This window comes from Polyodon spathula, chromosome 7 (assembly GCF_017654505.1).
Source record: "Polyodon spathula isolate WHYD16114869_AA chromosome 7, ASM1765450v1, whole genome shotgun sequence".
Classification (NCBI taxonomy): Eukaryota; Metazoa; Chordata; class Actinopteri; order Acipenseriformes; family Polyodontidae; genus Polyodon; species Polyodon spathula.
Genome location: NC_054540.1, coordinates 9,532,946 through 9,547,914, shown reverse-complemented (window position 1 = coordinate 9,547,914; position 14,969 = coordinate 9,532,946). Strand labels below are relative to the sequence as shown.

Genomic DNA, 14,969 nt, shown 5'->3' with positions numbered 1-14,969 from the left:
TTAATGGAAACTAATACCATACAATGTCAGACCCCAATCTCCGAAGGTTTCAGATTGATTTGGAAGTAACTACCACAGATGTAAAAATGGTATCAGTCACTTAAATAAGTACAGTATGTAATATATTATACACCTGCTTGTTGCCAATAATGTTGAGCATTTCTAAGAGGTTATGGATTATGGCAAAAGTTTAGTTATGTGTTAATCCAACGAATAAATCATTCAAAAGGCTACAGTCTTTAGATTTCAACTATGGGGCTATTATTTGTATATGAAAGTCTGAGCAACCTTCAGTTTGCAGAATTAGCTGAAAGGACTTTATAAGGACAGCCGTACCGTATAGTGCAGGTTTAGTACTGTTTGAATGTGTGTGTGTGTGTGTGTGTGTGTGTGTGTGTGTGTGTGTGTTTTACTATCAATGCAGGGACAAAATTTGAGAAAATGTCCCCACAAAGATAGTAACGCCTGAAAAAACTACATTGTGGGGACGTCCCCACTTTGTAAAACACATTTTTAAGAACTAAATATGCTTTTAAAAAAAAAAAAAAAAAATGCCAAAATATTTAGTTTGTTGTCGACTTTCACCCTGTGTGGAGTTTTGTCTTACTAGAGTTAGAAATAGTAAATAAAAATATAGTGAGAGTCAATGAGAAGTCCCCACAAGTATAGGAAAACAAACGTGTGTGTGTGTGGACAGGTATTACTAATAATGTGGGGACAAAAGCTTAGTAATTGTCCCCACAAAGATAGTAAGTCCTGAAAAAATGACATTGTGGGGATGTCCCACTTTGTAAAACACATTTTAAGAACTAAATGCGCCAGTTTTGTCTGAGTGCAAACATGTGTGTTTTGTATAACTGTTATGTTCTTGTGACTAAGGGACATTAGTTGTAAAGATTGCTTTTTTTTAGCTGCTTGGCTCATTTAACTTATTCGAAAAAAATGTTTTTTCTTTTTTCTATTGTTTATGTTTTCTGCCCACACACGTGTTTGTCTCTCTCTCTCTCTCTCTCTCTCTCTCTCTCTCTCTCTCTCTCTCTCTCTCTCTCTCTCTCTCTCTCTCTCTCTCTCTCTCTCTCTCTCTCTCTCTCTCTCTCTCTCTCTCTCTCCTTCACCACTTGCTATTCAGGTTCGTTTTTTGTAATGGGATCGCCTGCATCTGTGGTTCAAATAAATGTATATGCCCCCCTCTGCATCGCCATCATCGAAATTGTTCAGACCTAACATGTAAATACAGACACACCCTGAAAGCTAAGCTAACCACTGGCCCTAATACAGTTGGAAATATGCATGCCACCAAAAAGGAAGTTTGCTTATTTTGCTTCAAGTTTTTTCATCAAAATCAGTGACAAGCGCATTTTTCCCTCGCAGCAGAGATTTGCCCTGTTGTCAAAAGTGAGCCCTACCTGTCTTTTGAACCTCTCTCTAATTATATAACTTTGTCTTCTTTCATTTGTTCCAGAGAATAGCCTCTTGCGTATTCATTGGATTTCTTTCCCTTTGAACTATTGATAACTGAGACCCAAAGAAATCCTGTCTTACATTTTTGGAATAAGCAATGAAAAACAATGTAAAGTATAAAGTTCACAGGATTATAATTTGCTGTTAAAAGACGTTCTTGTGTTTCTGCTATTCAGTTTCGCAGTTCTTTTGCCCTGATATTTAAACATCAGTTTTGCAAAGCTAATAATATGTTGGTCAGATAATGACAGCAAACTGCTCATTTGAAATTCTGCAGTTCTTTTGTTTTTACAAACAGTCAAATTGTCACACTTGTTGAAAAATATAATGCGAGTACCTCAAACTTCAAATTGATAATATAGCCTGGTTAATTTAATGAGGCCTATGCCATACACAGTAAAAGTAGACACTGTTCAATAAAAGTTCACAGTCAATATAATGTAAAGTCAGATACAAATATGGATGTGGAGTGTCTGACAGCTAACAATCGCATAATCATATGTACTGCACAATAAGCTTGATCTTTTCTTTAGATTGCAGTTTATAGATGTATACAACTGCACAGAAAAAGACAATTTATGGGCACTATATTATCCCCAGTCCAAAGCAATTACACATAAAGATCTCTTCCTTACTTAAATCTAGTCACAAGAGCAATTTAACTATGCACAACACAGCTGGAACCTTCTGCCTAGGGAGCACTGATCCCACATTCTGCAGGACGAACATTCAAGTGCTTTATCACAATACATTTGCCATACAATTAAACAGGGACCATTAATAAAACATGGAGATGAGAATAGAAGCAGCAACCTTCCTAAATATTGCTACAGTACATTCAGGACCTGAGATCTTCAATCAAGATAACCAGGGAACCCTTATAAAGGTCTGTGGCCCAAGTGTATAAGACCATAAGAGCTGTGCGGTCAACCATGTACAATGCTTCGGGCCAAATTGACTCAGGTGGCACCAGTTAAATACATCCTTATCAGTGAGTTTAGTGATGTCACTCAAGAAGTTACAGAACATGTGGAAACCAAATTGTAAAAAGGTTTTGTGTGACAATTAAATGATGCGTCAGTGTTACCTTCATTTGTAACCATTCTGAAGCTCATTACTACTTCTAACCATCTCCTGTATGCATCATTTTTTTTGTGCAATTGCTATTTTTAAATTAATTCACCAACCTCCAATATTTTCCTGAACACTCTTTATGTTCAGTATATATTTTTTTTAGAGATTCAACAGCTGCCTCTCAAAACCTTGGCATTGGATGTTCATTAGGCAACTTTAACCATCAGAAAGAATTGGGGAGTTCTGAAATCAATTTGACCTCAATCTGCTGCCAATGGAAATTAACAAGTTTCAAAGCTTCAGGTCACTGTGGCACATGGAAACATAGCTTCACTGAAATAATTTGCTTTACATTTTTACAATGCATTAAAAATCATGAATAAAGTATAGATGAAAACTGGTTACCGAGAGCATCTGTGACTGCTTAATACTGCTGACAGCTTATTCAAGGAGCCTGTGTCATTTACTTCAGGTGAATGTAAAATCAGGTTTTGTTGTGTCATAGTTTTATTTAAACCTGTGGAAAGGACACCTGGCATTACCACCATGCAACTATTTACTACTGAGAAAGTACAGTAGCACTATACCTATTGGTTTAGCTAGAGCACACCACGTTCGTTCCTAGTCATCACAGGCAGCACTTTACTGGGATTTCCTTGGCCTCTGCAGGAACTGGTTAAATAGATTTTTTATTGTTTTCCTTTCAATCACAGCAACAGCAGCCTTTATGTGGAAACATGCATCATCCGGTTCAAATGGGCCCCAGGCATTAGCACCCGCTGAATCAAGACCTGACTGGCTGTAGTGAAATGACTGTTAAACAAGCCATCAGTAATGGAATAATCAACCCTGTGAAACTGCCTTTCACCGACACTTTCTGTAGAGAAATCTGATGAGCAAGAGCCATTCAGTTCCTTGAAGGCCTTTCAAAAACCTACAGGGCACCTCAGGCATTCCCCAAACTTATTTAAGTAATAGGAAGATTAAGCTTCCTTAATAGCACAGGTGAACATGTTTCTAATGCCAGTTAAAGGGTTAACTTGATTTGTTAGTTAAAACCAAGAAGGATTTCCATAAAATGAAACCAGGTCCCCCAACAGGTCTTATAATTAAAGTATTGTAGTAAAAGAACATTTTTGTAAAGAAGGGTTTCATTTCAAACGGTAAGCATTAAAAGACATGTTGAAAGAGAAGGCTATAATGTACTAGTTCTCAGTGAACTAAAACAGAAACTCCATATGCAATGTTATCCTGCCTGTACATCCAGAGGACAGAAAAGAAAGAGGCCAACCATGTGAGATGTTGGCTCAAACTGCTGACTCACTCTAATTGAAGAATGAACCATGGCACAGGGCAGAAACTAATGCAGAAACTTGATTAAAATTATTGTTTGCTGTGAGTCCCAACGTGCCACTTGGCACTCTGGAATTGGCTGACTAATTAACTAAAACACATACTTTCATAATGACAAAGTGTTTAAGGCCATGAGAGCTGTGCGGTCAACCATGTACAATGCTTCGGGCCATATTGACTCAGGTGGCACCTGTTAAATAAATCCTTATCAGTGAGTTTGGTGATGTCACTCAAGAAGTCACTGAATATGTGGAAATCATACTGTAGAAAGTTTTTGTGTGACATTTGAACAATGCCACCATTTTATCTGCACCATGTGACGATTCTGTAAAACTCAATCGTATTTCCTTATCAAACTGGGGCTGCCACTGGTTTTACTTGCAGCCTACAGGACAATTCAATCTGAAACTTTAGTTTGATTGGACATTGGAAAAAAAACAGAAACTGATATACTGTACAGTACATACAGTTCCAATTCTTACCAATGCATCAGTCCTCTGTGTAACCAGTACTTACTTTTATAGTGAAAGTTGTTTCCGTAATGCAGTTGGCAAAGATAAGCCGAAATAAAAAGTTACAGGCCATGGGTTTCTGACTGTATAGTCCATTTCAGTTTATTGCAATGCATTTAAACAGAGAAGAAAAAAAAACACACACACAATGAAGTATTATAACAAAAAAGCGAAAAAAAAATAAAAGCAATCTCAATTGTTTAAAAAATCCTTTACCGTATTAAGATGCCGACATATGATGTAATGGTTTAAACTAAGTCTTAGCATGAAGTATTTTGTCACTACCAAAACAGGGGCAGCTCAGCTGCCACAAATGACCTGGGGAAAAGTATCACACTTCAGCCAGGTACCAGCTGTCCTTGCCTGAACAAATACAACGATACTGCAATTATGTTTCTCTGAGGTAGTTAAAGGCTCTGTGTTTGGTGTGTAACTAATCAAGTGAGATCAAACAGATACCCTGGGTTTGAGCCCAGACCTCCCATCAGGTACAACACTGTTCAGTTTTGGAATTTCGATTTTTGCAGCTACAAGGTGGGCTGGTGCTCACCTGCAGCATTATTACCACGCTGGGACATTGCGGTAGGCTCACAAACTAAACTGGCTTTGACAAAAACATTATTTCCATGCAGTGAATACAGGATTACTTTACATTATCTTTAGCACAATAAAAAAAACACTTAATAGAATTACTGGTTAATTGAATTTTCTATTCACTTAATATAAAACCTACAACTTTATTGAATCAACTGCTTGTCTGTGATGAAAATTAAGGTATACAAACATGATCACATTAGGGGGTATACTCTATATATTCCATATGTTTTTATCAGTAAAAAATAAAAAATGATTACTAATTATCTTAGTACTGCAAGCTTAAAAGACTCATGCCATAATTCTAAACTGGCTGTTTCTTTACATGTACTGTATTGTTTTGGTCAGATCAACCTTACCAGATATACACCTGTCATAGTCTGCAATATGAAACAAAACAGTCAGACGCTACAGTACTGTGCCCTTGCCAGTCCTAAATCTATAGACCACTGTACTATACAAAAAAACACCTTCAAAATCATTTTCTTGAGCTATGAAGCCAATGATAATACAGAATAATTTCCAACTGTTTTAAAACTTTTAGCATATCAGCTTTCTTAATCTGAGCAGCTTTGCCTTGTCTCATTAATAATTCAATACCAACATGCAAGTACAAAAAAATAAATAAAAAGAGCCTGACTAATCTCTTGAGCATTGCATGATATTGAAATATGTGTGTGTGTGTGTGAAACATATTGGAAACAGGTAAGTAATGGTGAGGGTGGTATTTTACCCACCCTTGTCATGTCACCAACTTGGTAATTGATTTCCATTACATGAGAGTAGAGGTTCAAACTTCATGGTGTTTTGAACTCGGCTCTCACCAAAATAAGCACCAACTAAGATGTAGCTTTACAGTAAGCTATTTCTGCATCTCCATCCATTTGTGTTTCTTTCCATCTGATGATGTAAATATCCTTCTGCCTGGTGTTGATGACAGCACATCAGCACACACAACGGCTGCGATGCTGGCTCCGGGGATTAACCACAGTGCGGTCTCCCCAGCGTATCAGCATGACAACCGTCTAGATTGAACTAAGTAGGGTACAACTCTGGAGTCTTCAAGTGGATACCTTCCATCCTTGGTGTTTCGTCGACTAGCCCACGACACCTCAAGAAGGCTAGACAGGGATTTATGGTGTCCCAGCATCAACCCCCTCCGTTCCCCATTGTTAACTCTACCAGATGATCAAGGTGCGCTGATCCAGACCACAAGACAATGTCTGGTCGAAGGTTAGTGGTGGCAATCTCAGGTGGAAGAATAAGGCATTGACCAACATCTGCCAGCATTTTCCAGTCTCTAGCAGCTTTCAGTTGTCCTGCGCGAGTCTTGGTTTTAACACCTTATCTTGGTGATTGTTCTCCTGGATGAAGAAATATTGTCTTTTGTGTGTAATGCTTTCATGGAACTGGTGGCAACTTATTGGTCATGTTAAGCTTGTCTTCCAATGCTAAAGCCATGCATCACAGCACCTGGTCATGGTGCCAAGTAAATCGCCTTTGGCTAAGACCCACCTTACATCCTGTCAAAATGTGCCTTAATGTTGCAGGTGATGAACACAAAGGACATGAGGGATCCTCACCCACCCAGAGGTTTAGGTTCTGTGGTGATGGGAGAACATTATATGTTTTTCTGATTTTTTTTTTTTTTTAAATAGCAGAAAGTACAGAAAACATGGTTGTCCCAAAACTTGCAAGCAGTCCAATTTCTAATTAACTCCAACCAACCAAATTACTCAGCAGATTATTTAGACATCCCAAGAGACAACCTGTTCAGGTAATAATATAAATTATTCAAGATTAGAAAGAATGGTCATGAGGCACAAAGGTGGCCGATCAGTCCTGCTGGTTAGGGGATGAGACACCGACAGTGATTAAAGACCACTGAAACCTAATTAGTGAAATGCTGCTGGGTTCCTATGCAGCGGATCAGCATTGCAGGATAGGGATTCACTCACCCTTAAAGAATAAGTAGCAGGGTCCTGAAAAATATAGCATTACACATCCCCAGGTGCTGCTACAACCGTTTAAATAACGTGACTGTAAGTTATCTTTTCATTGCTAACATCCTGACAACTTTTTACACGTGCCATTTTGTTTCCTTTTTGTTCAAACCTTTTATTTTGTTCATTTATTACACCGTGTAACAATTATTATTATTTTTTTGTTCCTGGGTAGTAAGTGTTATTTCCTAATTGCTTATGCCTCAAAAGTATAGAAAATGGCTATTATTCCCCACAAACTTTGCTTTTGTGACCAAGACAGGTACATTTCAAAATATCACTATTTCCAATGAGAAAACGGGCGCTTTTGTGTCTTTTTGTTCACATAAAGTCAGAAAAAAACAACATATGAATCCAAATTAACATGTATTTGTACTAAAGTAATACAAAGATGACTACGAAAGATTTAGAAGTGAGTAGTTTTTCGAGATTTACAATTATACTGTATTTACAGTATAATCGTAATTTATAATCGTGATTTAGAAGAGTAGTTTTTCGAGATTTACGATTATACTGTATTTACAGTACAATTGTAAATCTCGAAAAACTACTCACTTCTAAATCTTTTGTAGTCATCTTTGTATTACATTAGTATAAATACATGTTAATTTGGATTCATATGTTGTTTTCTTCTGACTTTATGTGAACGAAAAGACACAAAAGCTCCCGTTTTCTCATTGGAAATAGTGATATTTTGAAATGTACCTGTCTTGGTCACAAAAGCAAAGTTTGTGGGGAATAATAGCCATTTTCTATACTTTTGAGGCATAAGCAATTAGGAAATAACACTTACTACCCAGGAAGAAAAATTGTGTTACATAGTGTTATTAAACGTGAGCAACAGCACTTCCATAACCCGGTCCTGTGTGTCTGTAAACCATTTACATACATAGCAACGGTACATGCTTCATATTATGCAGGATTTTTTTTTTTTTTTATAAACATGGAACAGAACGGTTTAATAGGTCCTGCTGTCATGAACACTTGAATAATGTCTATAAAGGAAACAAGTAGGGTGCCAACTATTAATATTTAATTTAGTGACCACCAACCAGCCAACTACTTTATCACTTCTGTATATATTATTTGTCCATTGCAATAAAGCCTTGAGTTTCTTGCATGTATGCATATAAAAAGGAATTAAACAGGGTTTAGAAGAAGGGCCTTCATGGTCTATAGAAAATGGAATGCCACTGTTGTCACCAAAGTAATCAACAAAATAATGTAAAGATGATCCTCCACAGCTGGGAGATTTAAGATTGGCGTAAGAAAATGTATGTGAATATATATTGGATTATTTTCTAATACCAGGAGTTTGGATTAGTATTGGTCACCAGAGGATTACAGAAAACCTGCTGTGATGTCAAAGGGCCAAGCTAGTTCTTTCACCTCTGGCTTGATTGAAGAAAAGCATCATTCACAGGGGTCAGATACCAGAAACAATTTGCTTAAGAGCATCAGAGCCTTTTTAAGTGATTACGGGTTGGCATTGACCTGCACCCTTAAATTCCTATGGATTACTTTTTAGTATACATCCTGTCAGATTTTAAATAGCTTTAACAATGGGAGCTAAAACACATCAGTTGAACACAATGCGTGCATAAGGTTTACCCGCAACAGAATGTGTTATTTATAAGTGACATCTTAAGAGTTATTTGTGTTATTTGTGTTGTCTAGTTGTTAAGGCTTCCGAAAAGAAAAACAGGACTGGGAAAAAAAAAAAAAAACCCAAAGAGTTAGTGTAGAAAATTTGGTGTAAACCTCAATAGGAAAACTACTTACTGGAATTTATGTTACAAATAAATTGATTTATCCCTGTTACAACAAAGGAGGGCCTACAGCATTTTAGAAATAGCAACTGATTGCAGCTGCAAAGTAGAAAAACTTTATGGGCTGCTTAAGCCATAACCGCAGGCTGGCCATTACTAAAGGATGTTCCACGGACAATGAAGTTGCACCATAATGGCAAAGAAATGGTTGTCTACTAAGGGGCAATGGCAGCACCATTGAAAGAATGGCACCACAGTGGTAATATGTTCATGTCCTGACATTCTACCCAATGGTATGAATCAACACACATTAATAATCTATAGTACCACAAGTGTTATTATATTGTGTAACTATGCACTATTTGTTCCATTGTGTTCCCTTTGCTGCATAATTCTGTGGTCTGCTAAGATTTCTTCAGGGCACTGCAATGGTGTTATAATGGTATATACCAATCCAATTTTTCCAAGGAGTGTTGTTTTTTTTTTTTTTTTTTATTGAACGCTAAAAGATTGTTTCAACACATTTTCTTTGTGGGTTATTTGTTTAGCTTGAGATGGAGCTAAGTAACCCAATGCATATGAAACACTTGCTGCTATAAGGAGAAGGCTGTTTTTAAGTTAGCTCTGCTACTCCAGTGGTTAGTTATCATAGCCTAGGCTTTTTATACTTTCTAACCAAGGAAAATCCTCACTGGCCCCTCCCTTTTATAAATTTACCATGGTCATTTTGCAGTTTTCCCTTAATTGAACTCTTAACCTCTTCTTCCCAAATTAACGGCAACCTTAAGCACAGAGCCTCAGTAAGCATATGCTACTTTGAATGTTTGCCCCCCTCTAGTGGCCATTAGTGGTAATTAAATACTAACGCATGAATATATTCCCTCCTTGGTCACAGAAATCTACCCTGATCTACCCTTTTGCAAGGGATGTTCAAGATCTGTATAATGGCATTCCAAAACCACAGATTTGCCAAACAAAGCTCAATCCTGTAATGGTGGTTTGTCTCCTCTTGGTTGGAACCACTACCATGACTCTGAATTCCTCTAGTGTGGGTGGCATTTTAATAGTTGCATTAGACAGACAGATTATCATGAAAACCCCTACAAAAACATTTGTAATGTACAGTACTGTTGTAACAGAAAAAAATACTGCATGTCACTACTGCCATCTATTGTCATGAAACTTCACTGCAGACTGGAATTTTGAAACTCATTTTGAAACTCATATTCCTATACTGTATACTGTAACTGTATACTTCTAGAATTAATTGTATAATAATAAGTACAGCAATACTGTAACATTGTAATTCCTGTTTTAATATAACAAATGACATGTAACACTTTTAAAGAGGCAGCTTCAGAATGATGCATCGACACAGAGTACACATACTGTATTCAGAAGAAACCTGTTTCAATCTGTCCCTTACATAAACATGATACTAATGGTACAGTTCAGCAAGTGACCAGATTCCAAGCATCAAATAGCAGGGACTTGTTTCATGACGTCCCTTTACAATTTTCCAGTTAAGTTTATAAAATACTGACAATTGCAACTAAATATATGCATTCGGTATCCTTTCGATATGTCACTAACACACCATCATGTAAGATAGACAGGTTTCAGACAAATGGGTGGATGAACCACAGTAGATGGCACTCTGTTGCTGTGCTGGCGCTGTTGAAAGCTATTTCTTTTAAATGTTGTTATTAATAACTTTCCTCATACACTGCATTGTAATATGCACTGATGGTTCTCAGCTTTCTCACACCATTCATTGTGATCAGCGGGGCTCTAAAATACAGTGCCAGGAGCAGTGTTATAATTTTAACAAAATCACAGCATGGTAGTGCCAGTCACCACTAAATAAATGTTGATTTATCACCGACACATTTGCCCAGACCGTATAGAGCTTAGAAAATTTAGACATGCATTTCTTACGTCTACTTTCTTTTTTTTTTTTTTTTTTTGGAGAATAAAGATCCACCTTAAGTGACTCTGAGTCACTTTAAATTCTTTGAAGTTCTCTTTTGTATGTACATCGTGAGCATGGAAAGCTAGTAACTAATAAAGTACAGAAATTTCAAAGAGCAGGTGTGAAAACATATGTAACAAAGTCAGTGATAATCTCTTTTTTCTTTGTTGTCAAATGGTTTCTTTTGAAATACAGTCGACAACTATGTTTAAAAGCCCTGTACCTGCATTTTAAAATTAAAAATAGAATGTTTGTGAACTTTAACACTAAGGGGTACTGTCACAGCATTTTAGCATTCCCTTTAGTTTCTAGGGCTGAGGTCAGAATATAGGATCTGGTTCTATTACCCAATATCTGGTTATAAAACAACATATAAGTAACAGGGATGGCAATCTGTCACAACATGCCTGTGTCTTTTTGCTTGTCATTTCCCACATTGAGTATGTGCTTTCTCTCTAAACTTTTAGCAATTATACAAAACAATAATACCAAAATAAAATAGAGTTTGATTGTATCACACCCCTTTCACACAGACGAGTTATGACAGCTCAGCAACGGCACTGACACATCATTTTGGTCTGTGTGAATTGCCTATACCGTCACAGAGCCAAAATATGTTATGACGGCACTGAACCGTCTTAGGCTCAGTAGTGGCATTTATGTGTGAAAGGGGCTTTACATTTTAAATGGATGGGGACTCAGCTACTTACCAGAGTGAATTTAGTCATTTGTGGCCAGCAGGGCGCTTTTAATCCATGAGGTAGTCTTCTATAGAAGTTCAGCATAATCAACAAAGGGAAACTTAAGCTGCTATTGGTCAGTGAATGAAAGAACAAACACTTGTAATTATTTATTTAAAGAATAAACTAGAGGGTTTGTTAACCAAACATTATACAAAAATACCAAGTAGTAAATCATTTTCATACTTGTATAAACATGGTAAAGTAGAAAAAAAAAAGATTTTAAGAAACAAAAGCTTTTTTCATTTGTTTTTAAATATCTACTTTAATTAAGGGAATTGTGTATCAACTAAAATTACACTTCAAGTATCTGTACTAAAGAATTGCATTTCCGTACAAGGGCCACTGATCCTTTTGTACAGAAATGTTGTTAATAAAAAAAGTCCCTTTGCGTAAACAAAACAAAAACAGTCACTCTCAAAGAGAATGTAAATCATTAAATATAAGTGTAAGATAATGTCCTTTTCCAGTTTCATGACATTTGAATAAGTGGTTCTGAGATGTATGTACAAATATAAGAGTGACACAAGGGCGCACTCTATATATCCCCAAATAACTCTCAATAACTTGTGCTAAACAATGTTCTTAGCAAGTCTCATCACACTTGTAAAACTGGCTTTCTGGATATATGTAAAACATACTTTGTAAGAACGATTCTACTATACACCAGTCGGGGAGGACATGCATCTACATTTAGGGGTCACATTTCATGATTTCCCGAAGGCACACTGTGGCGTAACAAGAAGAGTTAAGATTAAACGACAAAGACAGACAAGATGAGGAAGGAGTGGGGTTCTCACTCTGCTTATTTGTGATTTCCTCTGGAGTTTCTTCACTCTTAAGCACTCCACTGTCATGCTGTAGCTTGTATGTAAGGTTGTTCGGGTAAGCCAGCATCAGTCGATAGCATCCAGGTATATTTAGCTTCAGAGGATGAACTCGGAATTTACAGGCCTGTAACCCATCTTTGGCCAAGGTTTCTTTGTACCAGTATCCAACTTTGTTGTCTGGATAGGTTATGCTGTTGCCAGGCATTGGAAGAACTACCTTTTTTGTAAAAAACAAAAAAACAAAAACGAAACAGAACTATTAAATGAAAAAGAAACGAGAGCAACCATATCCTCACCTGCTGGGTAAATAACATCAGCCATGAATGAGCAGTGGGCAGAGAGTTTTATTTGAGTTAGATATCGATATGGAATAGGAAAACCAAGTTCCTTTGAACATCTTAACTAGACTTTCATGCTTCGCTATAAGAGCAATGTGTAATGTGGACTTATGAAGTTCACATAGCAACTTTACTATGCAATTTCAGGTCCATTGTTATCCATTAATGGACCTGGAGTTGTTCATTTGACCAATGGAGGAGTAAGGTTAGGTGCACACTTGCATGTAAAACAGTGTTACTGTATTTAATTCTGTATACTGAGCTGTCTGTATCACAGCAATACATTTTTAAACCCATTCATTATAGTGCAAATTTTATCAACTCTGCAGGGTATTCTGTATCTTTTTGTTAATAAAGCAAAACAACTTACTTGATTTAGTGTGTAAATGTTTTCTTCCTCTTCATTGGCTGTGACAATGTGAACCTGCCAGGAAAGTACAATAATGAACGTCAAACTCTCTTTAATGGAGTTAACCCCACGGTTGTCTGCTACAGTTTGGTTTTAAATCACCGTTAGATGTTAAAACAGTACAGTAATGAGTTAGGATGCAACATATTACTTTGTTACAACACTCTCCTTTTAAAAACATTTGCAACCAAACCTTTAGAAAAAATAGCTTTTTAAAATTCAAGACCTTTACTTGCTGCTTGCTCTATACAGTTGCCAGAAGTTACAGTTAAGACTGAAACGTGCTTGATTTAAGGTTAACCATGGCAATATCACAGAATATATTGGAAATGTGTTCTATAATTCAAATGTTCCTTACCTGACTACTCAGCGTAGAGTTTTCTTCATTGGCATCCTTACTGAAAACTAGGTCCCCCTTTACCACCTTCTGGCCATATGTTTGAAGTCTGTAGGAAGCGGCTTCGTTCCATTTTCTGCTGCAGTACGCGTGGATGTAAAAGACGCGCATGCTGTGTGGGATACTGAGCCAGCCTCGAGTGCAGCCCTCTTGCCCTACGCCAAACCGATTCAATGCACGCAGCATCATCCTCTCCCGCACTTTATACTCAGGCATCAATGCAAGGGTTTCTTTAGCATCCTCTAAGAAAAAAAAAAAAGTTTTCAAAGTTGTGCTACTCTAAATTTGCAGAAAGGTATGTTTTAAAATAAAAGCACTGGACAAAGAGAGACAAGAAGTCCAGACTTGAGGTATCAGTAGACTTAAATACTCGATCATCATGATAGGCACTGTATGCAAATGTAAAATGTAGAGATGCCTCCACATTCAACCAAATTGTGAAACTTTCAATAATAATAATAATAACTAATGTATTGAGAGTGTGGGGTCTACTTACTCATGACAAGTATGTACAGGACGATGTATGCTGAAACTTAAGGAATTTTCAGTACTACAGTATCTCTACTTTCATGACCTGTATTCTGTTAAATTAGAAGATTTGAGTATCTTGGGCTACACCTATGAAAGCTACTAGTTCTTACCAGTTTGAAGAAAATGCCTCTTTGCCCAGTCAACAGAATCATCCACTTCTGGTGTAAAGAACAGCTTGACAGCCATCACCTGCAAAATACAATAATAATAATAATAATAATAATAATAATAATAATAATAATAATAACTCCATCTAGGGTGTGTAATTACATAGCAATGCAATTACAGCCTTAACTTTTTTTTATGTATTTTATTTTTGGTTTTAATACAAGGTGATAGAATAAAAATACAACATAACTTGTAAAAACCTTGAGGTTTATTGAACTATGAGCAATGCTTGCTGCAATCAAAGATGCAAATAAAAATAACTTTCTAAACTAAACTCATGAGTCTGCCCCCACCCTCTCCCCCTCATCTGCACCATAACCAACGAATCTTATACAACATGAATCTTTATAGCCTGACACACAAATACTGAATTAATATTAAACAGAATCAGAACAGAAAAAATACCATGTCTTCCTTCAGCAGAGCCAATCCTATTTGGTCAGCCTGAACTTTCTGTCCCACGCCAAATCTCTGTGGCCCATAGTAGTTCACAAATCCTTTAGTCTGAAAATGAAAAGGGTCTAATTACAAAGACAATGAAAATAAAACAAAAGTAATTTCTACTCATGTATGACATGTATGTATATTTTGGTACACTTCTAAAGGCTAGCATGAGTCGAGGTCTGCAGTCAATATTTGTTCATGAATTAGTCAAGAAAGTAAGTGAGGTGAGGTTGTGTACTAAAAATGATTTTATATATTTTGTTTAAATATAGCTGTTACAGAACAAATAAATGAATAACTTTCTCACTGTGGTATAGAATTCTCCGAGGTGTCTTGAGTTTGTGAACGTCGTAGTTGTTTACATCCTCGAGTTG

At 36.7% G+C, this 14,969-nt stretch overlaps 1 protein-coding gene across 1 annotated transcript in view; it reads right to left on the bottom strand.

The window, feature by feature from the left end:
* Positions 1-11,575: 11,575 nt before the first annotated feature.
* LOC121319004 (pseudouridylate synthase 7 homolog-like protein) overlaps positions 11,576-14,969 on the bottom strand; it is a 7,526-nt gene continuing 4,132 nt past the window's right edge. The window contains exons 6-10 of the mRNA XM_041256237.1: positions 14,557-14,655; positions 14,094-14,172; positions 13,414-13,694; positions 13,017-13,070; positions 11,576-12,525 (exon numbers count right to left, since the gene is read on the bottom strand). Coding sequence (XP_041112171.1) covers positions 12,172-12,525; positions 13,017-13,070; positions 13,414-13,694; positions 14,094-14,172; positions 14,557-14,655 — 867 coding nt within the window. The 3' untranslated portion in view covers positions 11,576-12,171. The remainder of the gene's footprint in view (positions 12,526-13,016; positions 13,071-13,413; positions 13,695-14,093; positions 14,173-14,556; positions 14,656-14,969) is intronic.